This window comes from Saccopteryx leptura, chromosome 7, assembly GCF_036850995.1.
Source record: "Saccopteryx leptura isolate mSacLep1 chromosome 7, mSacLep1_pri_phased_curated, whole genome shotgun sequence".
Classification (NCBI taxonomy): Eukaryota; Metazoa; Chordata; class Mammalia; order Chiroptera; family Emballonuridae; genus Saccopteryx; species Saccopteryx leptura.
Window position 1 is genome coordinate 20,928,734 of NC_089509.1, and position 12,073 is coordinate 20,940,806.

Sequence of the window (12,073 nt, forward strand, 5' to 3'; positions counted from 1 at the left end):
AGTAATTCCCTATGTTAATCATTCACACTATAATTTAATTATTTAGCTAGTTATAAATATTTGAATTGATAAATTTTGTAAGTATTTCCTAGATTCTGTTTTAATGAACAAAGGTGAAGTTGAAAGCCTTATATGAAGTTCAGTGATAGCAAGTATTCACCCTCAGAAAAGATTAGAAAAAGAGGCGAGTTTTAAATTGCAGCAAAAAACAACAACAAAAAAAAAACAGGAGGTTTGACAAATAAGAAATTGCTCTTCAAGCAATGGACTAATAAAGTATAAAATAATTAGACAATCTACTAGTCTTTGAAAGCTTGAATGTGTTCTAGTTATTAATAGCTACATTTACAATTCCAGATTCTATGGCTCCTACTTCCCTCGAATATTTAGGAGATCTAAAATTAACATTTAGTAATGCTCATAGTTTGCCTTTTTATGTTTCTTCATTTCCTCCAACTTAAAACTGTACCCTTAATCCATTTCTTCAGTTATAAATATTTACTGGGCCCTGGCCGGTTGGCTCAGTGGTAGAGCATTGGCCTGGAGTCCAGTGGTCCCGGGTTCGATTCCCAGCCAGGGCACACAGGAGAGGCGCCCATCTGCCTCTCCACCTCTCCCCCTCTCCTTCCTCTCTGTCTCTCTTCCCCTCCTGCAGCGAGGCTCCACTGGAGCAGAGATGGCCCGGGTGCTGGGGATGGCTCCTTGGCCTCTGCCCCAGGCGCTAGAGTGGCTCTGGTTGCGGCAGAGCGACGCCCGGAGGGGCAGAGCATCGCCCCCTGGTGGGCAGAGCGTCGCCTCCTGGTGGGCGTGCCGGGTGGATCCCGGTCGGGCACATGCGGGAGTCTGTCTGTCTCTCCCTGTTTCCAGCTTCAGAAAAATACAAAAAAATAAAATAAAATAAAATAAATAAAAAATAAATAAATATTTACTGAGTCCTTGCCTCCATGACTGTAGGTTGTGGGGATTAATCAGGTACATCACTGAATTCCAATAACAAACAATTTTCTGGAGATGTTTAACATAAAAAATATCAGTGGAATTTTCTTTCAATTTTCAGTGATAAAATTACATAAATATTTATATTCACTATTTTTCATATCTATTTTTTTTTCATCTTCAGTGCCTGGTCTTGATCATCCCTCTTTGGGAAGTAACACAGTATCACCATATTTAGACCCATTACAAATTCTCCTTTCTCCAGTCTGCAGCCAGATTAATGTTCCTAAAATTTAGTGAGGTGGTCAGCCTCTCTCCTACTCAGACACCAACTGTGACTTCCCATGAAAGCAAAATGAATGTTATGATTTGGCTTATCAAGCCAGTCAACCAAATCTTCCACAATTTGAGCCCAAACCACTCTTTCAATTTTATCTTCTACTATTATCCTATGCTCTGGAAAGTCTGATGGACTGTATATTCTCAAATATACTTAAGTCCTTGTTTTATTATTGAAGAAAATTTATTTACAAAAGAAAAATATTTAATTAATAAACTTTTTATTTTGATGACATAGTAAATTTTCTACTATAGTATTTAACCAATGTACTTAGTTATAACTTTGCATCAATAATCCTACATTATATATTATTTCATTTTTATTAAAATATAATTTTATCTAATTTCATAACTTTTATTTAAAGTTAGCATATATCTTTCCAATCAGACACTTCATCATTATTGTAGTTTCCCATTCCATAGTCAAATTCAGTTTTTCAAGTTGAGTGTATTTCTTTTCATTCAGATGGTTTGAGATATAGCACTCCTTTCAGTTTGTGTTGTTATCTCAGAAGTTTAATCCCAAGACCCAAGTACCTATTCACATATATTAGGGAATATGGCCATTTTATTTGTACTGTGCAAATGTGTGTATGTGTCTGTGTGTATGTGTGTGTTTGTATATACAGGGGTCCTTGGGTTACAACACTGTTCTGTTCTTACGACATTGACATAACCCAAATTTTGATGTAAGTTGAAACACTCCCTAGCCTAAATCACTTACCTATCCTAACACAGGTGTAAAATCATAATCTAGGATATAAAAACACAACTGACTCACAGAAAAAGGAAAAGAATATAAATATACTGTTCTGTACACTGTACTGTGTATTCTTTGGCCACGTACAACCAAACTAGTTTGCCCACATATCTGTAAGTATGATGCTAATGTTGTAAGCCAAAACACTCATGTCTCAATTTTCTTAAGGTTTTTTTTTTTTTGTATGTTTCTGAAGTGAGAAGCGGGGAGGCAGAGAGACAGACTCCTGCATGTGCCTGATTGGGATCCACCAGGCAAGCCCACTAGGGGTGATGCTCTGCCCATCTGGGGCATTGCTCCTTTGAAACCGAAGCCATTCTAGCATCTGAGGTGGAGGCCATGGAGCCATCCTCAGCACCAGGGCCAACTTTGCTCCAATGGATCTTTGGCTGCGGGAGGGGAAGAGAGAGACAGAGAGGAAGGAGAGGGGGAAGGGTGGAGAAGCAGATGGGCACTTCTCCTGTGTGCCCTGGCCAGGAATTGAACCTGGGACTTCCAGACACTGGGCCAAAGCTCTACCACTGAGCCAACCGGCCAGGGCAAATTTTTTTTACTTTTTTATGGGAGTGAGTATTATAAACTCAAAATGTTGTATGTCGAGACTGTCATAACCAGAGGACCCCTGTATGTACATATGTATGTAAATAGTAACCATTTAAAAAACAACTTTCTGTGTTATAAAGACAGTTCCTCATAATATGAAAGATTTAAAAGGGCTGAATATAAGGCTACAGCTTCTTTTTGTAGGATAATTTGGGGGGGGGACAAGTAACTTATTTAGAGCACTTAGGATAGTACCTTCTAATTTCACAAGGAGGCTTTTTCTGCTTTCATGGCTTATACATTATATCTCACTAATCTAGAATGAATTATTTCATTATTAGCTATTGACATTCCTCAAGTTTTTCCCAGTAAATCTCAAATGTCAATATTTCCTTATCAAACAATCTCAAATAACTTGTCCATGCTGGTATTGTAGTTACTTGTGTAAACATGTTCCTCCTCTACCAACCAAGGACACTGTGGGAGGGAGAGGAAAAGGTGTAATAACTATATTTTATTGACATATTTTTCAGAGTATAAGTTTGGTAATTCTGTATTGTACAAATGAGTAAGTAGATGGATAAACTAGTAGTTATGTAAAACAAATAATGCATTTCCCATTATTTTTAAGGACAAATGTCAGGAAAATGTCTAATATTTATATGTCAATATAAATTGCCTTATTCAGTCCTCACAATAATCTAAAGAGATGTTGTTATTATCATCCTCAGAAAAGTTAAATAATACACCTGAAGTCATCAGCCTGGTAAAATCTACTCCAGGTTTGCCTAGCCTCAGAGTGTATGCTCTTTCTACTGGTTTTCTGTCTCCATAGTTTCATTCCATTGAGTAATCCTAAATTCTCTTTAGGAAGAATGCAGTGTCTACCACTTTAATATTGTTTAGAGGCTCCTTGTTTTCCAAGCAAATTAAGCTGCAGACCTGAGAAAAGATCAAATTGATATCAAAACAAATAGCATATAACCTTAGCTATGAGCTACCTAAGAACCCAAATAGATACTATCACAGCAGTTACTTCTATTAAATAGCTTACAAAAGAGTTAAAGGGGGACAGTTTGAAAGATTTTATATTTTCTCTCCAAAATAAAAGCTTAGAACAAGACAACTGCAACAATATGTCAAGTCTTAGGTGTGTACTTTATAAAATTTAGAAATGGTTTTGTGAAAATATAGAAAAATAGTCTTTCTAAAGAGTACTTCATTCAGATACTACTCTGTACCTCTGCTGTTAGTGTTTGAAGGTTTTGAAATATTGCTGATGTCCCAGCTTCCCTGGCAATAAAGATCCATGAGGCAATTAATGGGGATGACCACTAGATGAGCTTGTAGTTAATCTAGATATAGTATCTGCAAGTTACTCCAGATAATGACATCCATTCTTCCTTGCTCAGCACAACTCAGTAAATTGACTCTTATTCTGCCAAAGTTTGAGAGTGGTGTCCCCACTACCAGAGGGTCAGTGTTCAGGAATAACTGCTTAAACAAATGACATTTTCTGGCTTTCATCAAACTATTTAATCTCCACTGGCCTGGTGATGAGTTTTTTGTGGCTTGAATTCAGTAGTGCTAAGAAGTGCTAGCATCTTGCCTGTCAGTTCATAATGAGATCACTTTTCTGGCTGAATACCTTTATATTTTGCTAAGATGCAAATGATCATGAGAGAGGTCACTTTAAGTGTGTCAGTCTATTATCTCTCACAGCTAAGGTTGTGTGATGAATTAGAGGATCAGTGGTGGCCTATGTACTAGGCATTTGTGGGTCCTAATGTAGTGAGTGAGGTAAACATACCTTTTCTGATACCAAAACTGAGGTAAAATATGTATAAAAAATTTAATTTTAAAGGAATAATGAATATCTGTAAGGGAGAAATGAAAGGGAGCAGGGGCCTCTAAAGACAAATCTTCTGCAGATTTGGGGTTAAGATGTCAGAATAGGCCGTGGCCGGTTGGCTCAGCGGCAGAGTGTTGGCCTGGCGTGCAGGAGTCCCGGGTTCAATTCCCGGCCAGGGCACACAGGAGAAGCGCCCATCTGCTTCTCCACCCTTCCCCCTCTCCTTCCTCTCTGTCTCTCTCTTCCCCTCCTGCAGCCAAGGCTCCATTGGAGCAAAGATGGCCCGGGCACTGGGGATGGCTCTGTGGCCTCTGCCTCAGGTGCTAGAGTGTCTCTGGATGCAACAGAGCGACACCCCAGAGGGGCAGAACATCTCCCCCTGGTGAGCATGCCGGGTGGATCCCGGTCGGGCGCATGCGGGAGTCTGTCTGACTGCCTCCCCGTTTCCAGTTCGAAAAAATAAAAAAATAAATAAAAAAGATGTCAGAATAGGTAAATACTGTGCTCACATCATGCCACAACCACGTTAGAATTACAACTAAATTATAGAACAACTATCATTGAGAATCATCTGAAAAGTAACTGAACAAATGTCCTATAACTAAAGATATACAGAGGAAGCACATCAAGGCTGGCCTGCACCACTTTTAAGGGCTTTTTCACACAAGTGGACTGTCTCAGCTTGTGCTGCTGACTTTCCTAAAATCTCTCAAAGGTCCAAAACCTCCAGACAAGCTGCAGTTGGCCTGGGCATGTACTGTACCTCTTGTGAAGTGGACTCAACACTAGCACTAGTGGCAACCTGCCTTGGTTCACAGAATAGCATCTCCCAAGCACCTCCAAACCCAGGATAGGTGGCAACCAACCGCAGATGACCTTTTAACTTCTACTACATAGACCCAGGCTGGGCACATACCATGGCTGATTATGGCCTAAACCAGAGTACCTCTTAAGAAAGCCCAGTACCAACATACCTGGTGTCGAGTCCCCAGTGTGGACTCAGCAGAAATCAGAGCCCTGCTAGAGCAGACCCATCTGAATGGTGTCACCTTCACACAGCATCTTGTTCACTATAGTTCAGTCAGTCCTCAATCCCACCCATTAACATGTTAGCAGCAGTCAAGTCTCCACTACCATGGAAAAGTACACACAAGGGATAATCCTGGAACACCAGACTCCGGTGACCAAGAATGCAGCACTGGCATCCACAGGACACCTACTATCACTCTGCCAAGACTGGGAGATGTAGCCGATATACCTAACACATAGAAATAAACACAAAGAGGCAGACAAAGTGGTGAGACAAACATGTCTCAAAATAAAGAATAGGACAGAAGATGTGGTACATAGATACAATGGAATACTACTCAGCCATAAGAAATCATGCCATATTGCCACTTATGACAACATGGATGGACCTTAATAGCATTATACTAAGTGAAATAAGTAAATCAGAAAAAATTAAGAACTATATGATTTCACACATAGGTGGGATATAAAACTGAGAGTGATTACTGATGGTGGAGGCTGGGGAGGAGGGAAGTAAAAAGGGATAAGTATACAGTGACAGAAAATTTGACTTTGAGTGATGGGCACACAACACAATCAACAGTTCAAATGCAATAGAAATATTTACTTGAATCCTATGTACTCCTATTGGTCAATGTCACCCGATTAAATTTAATTTTATAAATAAAAAATTAAATAAAGAATGGGATAAAACTAAAAAAAAATACCCTAAATAAAATGGAGTCAAGCAACCTATCAGATACAGAATTCAAAGCACTGGTTGTAAGTATGCTTAATAAACTGAGGGGGAATAGATAAACTCAATAAAAACTTTAACAAAGATATAGAAAACATAAAAGAAGAATGAGTCAGGAATGAAAAGTACAATAACTGAAATGAAGACTACCTTAGAAGGAGTTAACAGCAGATTAGATGAAGCAGAGGATTAAATCAGGGATTTGTAAGATAAGACAGTATAAAGTACCCAATCAGAACAGCAAAAACAATTTTTTTAAAAGTTAAAAGAGTTTAAAGGACCTCTGGGACACCACCAACATGCCAGCATTCACATCATGGAGTACCAGATTAAAAATCTATTTAAAATTATAATGACTGGAACTTTCCTAACCTGGCAAAAAAAAACATACCTATAAGTTCAGGAAGTGAAAGAGTCCCAAACAAGATGAATCCAAAGAGGCCTAAACAAAGACACATCATAATTAAAATGTCAATGGTTAAAAACAGAGAAAAACTTAAAAGCAGCAAGAGAACAGCAGTCAGTCATGGACAAGGGAGATCTCATAGAATATCAGCTTATTTCTCAACAGAAACTTTGCGGCCCCAAGGAATTGGCATAAAATATTCAGTGATGAAAGGCAAAGACCTAGAACCAACGTCACTCTGCTCAGCAAGGCTATCATTTAGATTTGAAGGGGAAAAAGAGAATGTTCCAGACAAGTAAAAGACAAAGAAGTTCATCACCACTAACCCAGTACTATAAGAAATGATAAACCCTGACCAGATAGCTAGGTTGGTTAGAGCATCATCCCAAAGTATAGAGGTTGCCAGTTCTATCCCCAGTCAGGCCACATACAGGAACAGATGCTCTTCTCTCTTTTCTGCTCTATCTTTTCCTCTCTCAAAGATCAATAAAATAAATATTTTTTAAAAAAGAAATGATAAAGAGACTCCTTTAAAAAGAAAATAAAGCCTGATCTGTGGTGGCGCAGTGGATAAAGTGTTGACCTGGAAACACTGAGGTCGCCCGTTCAAAACCCTGGGTTTGCCTGATCAAGGCACATATGGGAGTTAATGCTTCCTGCTCCTCCTTTCTGTCTGTCTATCTTTCTCTCCTCTCTAAAATGAATAAATAAAAAAATATATATTTTAAAAAATAAATAAAAAAATAAAAAATATTAGTAAGAAAATAGAAAAGAAAAAATTTGCACGTAAGAGGCAAATGATTGATAAAAGCAGTGGATCAACCAACTATAAAACAAATACAAATGTTAAAAGGAAAAAATAGGAAGACCATATAAAATTACAATAATAAATTAAGGGATATACAAAAACAAACACACCACAAAACAAATAATGATAAAAACAAAGATAGAAGAGGTTGAGAAAAATTGTAGAAATTTTAGAATATGTTTGAACTTAAGAGACCAGTATATATGAGGCATACCGTGACCATAAATCAAAAATTTACAACTAACTCACAAGAAAAAAACCAAAAACAAAACACTTAGGAAGTCATTGACATACTAAAGAAGAAAGCATGAGAATGAGAAAGCAACAGAGAAGAACTACAAAATCAATCATAAAACAATGTCAGTAATCACATACCTACCAATAATTAATTTAAATGTAAATAGACTAAATGCTCCAATGAAAAGACATAGAGTGACTCAATGCATAAAGAACAATATCTAGGCCCTGGCCGGTTGGCTCAGCGGTAGAGCGTCGGCCTGGCGTGCGGGGGACCCGGGTTCGATTCCCGGCCAGGGCACAGAGGAGAAGCGCCCATTTGCTTCTCCACCCCCCCCTTCCTTCCTCTCTGGCTCTCTCCTCCCCTCCCACAGCCAAGGCTCCATTGGAGCAAAGATGGCCCGGGCGCTGGGGATGGCTCCTTGGCCTCTGACCCAGGCGCTAGAGTGGCTCTGGTCGCGGCAGAGTGACGCCCCGGAGGGACAGAGCATCGCCCCCTGGTGGGCAGAGCGTCGCCCCTGGTGGGCGTGCCAGGTGGATCCCGGTTGGGTGCATGCGGGAGTCTGTCTGACTGTCTCTCCCCATTTCCAGCTTCAGGAAAAAAAAAAAAAAAAAAGAACAATATCTATATATAGACTGCCTACAAGAGACCCATTTCAGATAAAAAAAATAAACATCAGATGAAAGTAAAGAGATAGAAAAATATATTTTATGCAAATGGAAATTTTATAAAAGCAGTGATAGTAATGTTTATATCAGATAAAATAGACTTTAAAAGTAATGTTCAGCTCTGATCTTGCCATCAGCATTGCAGATGCCTTCCGATCCCATCCTCTTTTCTGGGACCTGGAATTACTAGCCGTGCTGGTTTATGACATCAGCCCATCAGGGCCTCTCGAAGACCTTGGGCTGCCATTTTGAGATCTGCAAAAGAATCAGAGAGGCCCAATGTTTTCTTCTGTACCTGGGATCTCAACTGACCTTAATCCACCTCTGACTCTACCTAATACATAGAAACAAACACATGGAGGCTGACAAAAGTGAAGTGATTAAGAGGTACAAATTGGCAGTTATGAAAATAGTCCCAGGGATATAAAGTACAGCATAGGAAATATAGTCAATGATATCATAACAACTATGTATGGTGTCAAATGAGTACTAGAGTTATCAGGGAGATTGATTTGCAAGTTATAGAAATACCTTATCATTATGTTGTACAGTTGAAACTGAGTAATACTGTATGTCAACTGTAATTGAAAAAAAAAGAGGAGAGGTCACTGAGCACCCATTGCATGCCAGGGTGGGGGCAGTGATAGGGCCATGGTTCCTTTTATAGTCTACTTTTAATCATTCTAATTTACCTCTTTAGCTCCTATAATTTGCTTTATACATCAAACCTAAAAAATATATTTTTTTTAAAATTTGAACATGAACATTTTATACTAGGACATTCTCCCTACAACTATTTTAATTTTATCTAACATTTTTAAACTGTGGTGAAGTTCACATATAAAATTCTCCATTTTAACCATCACAGAAGTCCACATACAGTGTAATTCCATTTGTGTGAAATATCCACAGCAGCAAACCCATAGAGGCAGAGAGCTGGTGAGTGGTTGCTGGGCAGGCGGGGCAGGGAATGGGAGAGACTGCTTAGTGGGCAAAGATTCCCTTTGAGGTGATGAAAATATTCTTGGACTAGATGGGTGTGGATGTTTACACTGCATTGTGAATGTCCTAAATGTCACTAAATTATACACATTAAAATGTTTTTTAATTTAAATTCACTCAGACTATAAAAGTTAATTCATATAGATGAACAAGAAAGTTGTTTCTACCAAGTGCCTAACTACTGGCATGCGAAGAGGCACGGGAAGTGCTGAAGAGGTTAAACACATGGGTCTGGCTGTTAGACCTGCTTAGAATCCTGGCACTGCCACTCCCTCAGCAGCTTGGGGGAGGATAATAACCTCTCTCATCCTGCTCTATAAAGTAGCAATTATTCTAATGCCTACCTCTCAGGGTTGTTCTGGGATTTATTGAAATATTATGTAAAATGCCCATCAAAGAACTTGGCACTAAATATGCATCTAATTAATAATAGGTATTATTGTAAAATAAATAGTATAGAAATTTGAAGGCAGTGAGTGAGCTGGCTCCCTGTTAGGGAGGATAACTCAAAAGAGAGCTGGACTCTAGAGGCAGAGCGAAACAAAGACATTGGCGAGGAAGGGAGGCAGGATGGTGGGACAGCGTGTGGCATAATTTAAACTATAAATATTCATAAACATGAATTGAGATTTAATCTACTAAGGATCAAAGAGTGTAAGGGAGGATATTTTGCCCCAGTTCTGGGAATACAGATTTTTAGCTTCTCTATCTGTGAGAAAGTATATTAACCCTCCCTGACCTGGCAACTTGTTAGGCTCAAGTAAAACAGACCAGGTGAGCCCTGGCCTGATAGCTCTGTTGGTTGGAACATTGTACTGAAGCACTGAGGTTGTTGGATTTATCTCCAGTCAGGGCACATACAGAAACAGATCCATGTTCCTGTCTTTCTTTCTCTCTCTCTCTCTCTCTCTCTCTCTCTCTCTCTCTCCCTTCCTCTCTCTCTAAAATAAATTATTTAATAAAATCTAAAAAAGCAAAAAACAGACCAAGTAAAAATAACTTTGCATAGGGTAGACTCAGTTTAATTTTCCTGACATATTCTGGTGACTTGGCAGCTCAAATTCAGGTTTCAGGCTAGAGCAGAGTGTGTTTACTTAAAAACAAGACCACGGTAAGGCACCAGAATCTAGCTACTCTAGCGGCTTCTGATGTCAAACATCTGTGATGTGAAGGTTGCAGTAGCTTAGGAATTAGTGAGGAGTAGATGCTCACATTACTAAGTTATAAACAAGAACAAGAAAGGAAAGTAGCCCTCTACAAATTCATTGTTTCCACTAAACCATTTTAACATTTTGAAAGCACAATGGCATCTCCTAAAAATAGCATTAAAGTATGCAAGTAAGAAAACCACAAGTTCAGAGAAAATAATCTTTGTCATTAAACCGCTTGAATGTCTAAACCTTACAATTGTCTTTGGCAGATGAAATAGAGTTTGTGAACTTTATTCATCTCAGGAATTCTTTTCCCTTTGCAGCAAGAAGCCAAAACCACATAAAAGCACACCTCCCCAACAGAAGCCTCTGACCTTAGCCTACGATGGAGACTTAGACATGTAACCTGAAAAAGAAATCCAAATGTAGACATCAACTGCCTTAACTGCTTTCTCTTTTGTAGCTCCCAGACTTCTCAGTTTTTTGAGGAATCTCACAGTGTGATATATCAGGCAGAATACAAATATTGCAAAAGTAATATTGCCTCAACTTCATTTGGACATGGAGTCAAATATTATTTGGTCTGCCATATTGATTTCAAGTTGTTTGTGGGTGTGAGTGTTTAATTTTTTGATTTTCCTAAGGGACCTGAAAACCTTGCTCCTCCTGTTTGGAAATGGGAGGAAGAAAACATGATGAAATTCTCACAGACTTGAGTAAACTTTCTCTTCAGCAGCATGATGACAATCTGGAGCAAAGTCCAATCCAGGCATTCACTGTAAATGACGAGTCTGACACTGAATTGTTATGCACTATATTAGTGCAAGTCTTTATTCTTCTCATATTTCAGCACTGAGTCTTCTAGGGTTTACATTAGTTCAGAGACTCAAATTGGATCACCTATTTTCATGAACGCAGAGAGAGAGAGAGAATGGGTTGCCATGTCAGAAACTCTGAGTTTTTACCTTTAAATAATGTATTTTGTTTTGTAGCCAGGGGATGATGGAATTCGTGGATTGCATCTTTTGAAAAAAATGGAGTGTGCATAATTGATGAACTAGATAAAAGCTAGGTGCTTTCTAAATGGAATATGTACTGAATGTTAGGAGTACAAATGAAATAGGTGGTTATATTGGAGAATGAGGTCTTTTATTTCATTACTAAAACTGTATTTTAACAAAAACTTATCAATGTGGATATAGAATTAATCACACAGTTGTAATTCAGTTTAATGATGACAAACTCTGCTTTTGTAATTTCAATTTTCTTATCTGAATATTTATAAATTCTTTTTTTGAATTTAATTATCTGACCTTATTTAATACACATCAAATTCCAATCCTGTTTATAGCAAGTTTTGCTTTTATAAGGTTTCAATAATATCTAAACCACATTCAAAAGCTGAAACCATTTTATGAAGATAATTGTTTGTAATCGTAGATGTGGAAAGTAAGAAGGTGCCATCTTGTGGTATTGACTTGTATTTATAACAAATAAAGTGTTCAAGAGACTGAGAAATGGACTGTTCTAGATTTATTTATCTCTGAAGTGCCCTTGCTTTGACAAAAGAGTTTTAATAACCATTTCCCAGTGTCACTGTTTTAG

The 12,073-nt window shown here is 38.4% G+C and overlaps 1 protein-coding gene across 1 annotated transcript in view; it reads left to right on the forward strand.

Annotated features, from left to right (window-relative positions):
* THSD7B (thrombospondin type 1 domain containing 7B) overlaps window positions 1-11,857 on the forward strand; it is an 891,282-nt gene extending 879,425 nt beyond the window's left edge. Inside the window, exon 27 of the mRNA XM_066346150.1 lies at window positions 10,792-11,857. Coding sequence (XP_066202247.1) covers window positions 10,792-10,873 — 82 coding nt within the window. The 3' untranslated portion in view covers window positions 10,874-11,857. The remainder of the gene's footprint in view (window positions 1-10,791) is intronic.
* The last annotated feature ends 216 nt before the right edge of the window (window positions 11,858-12,073 follow it).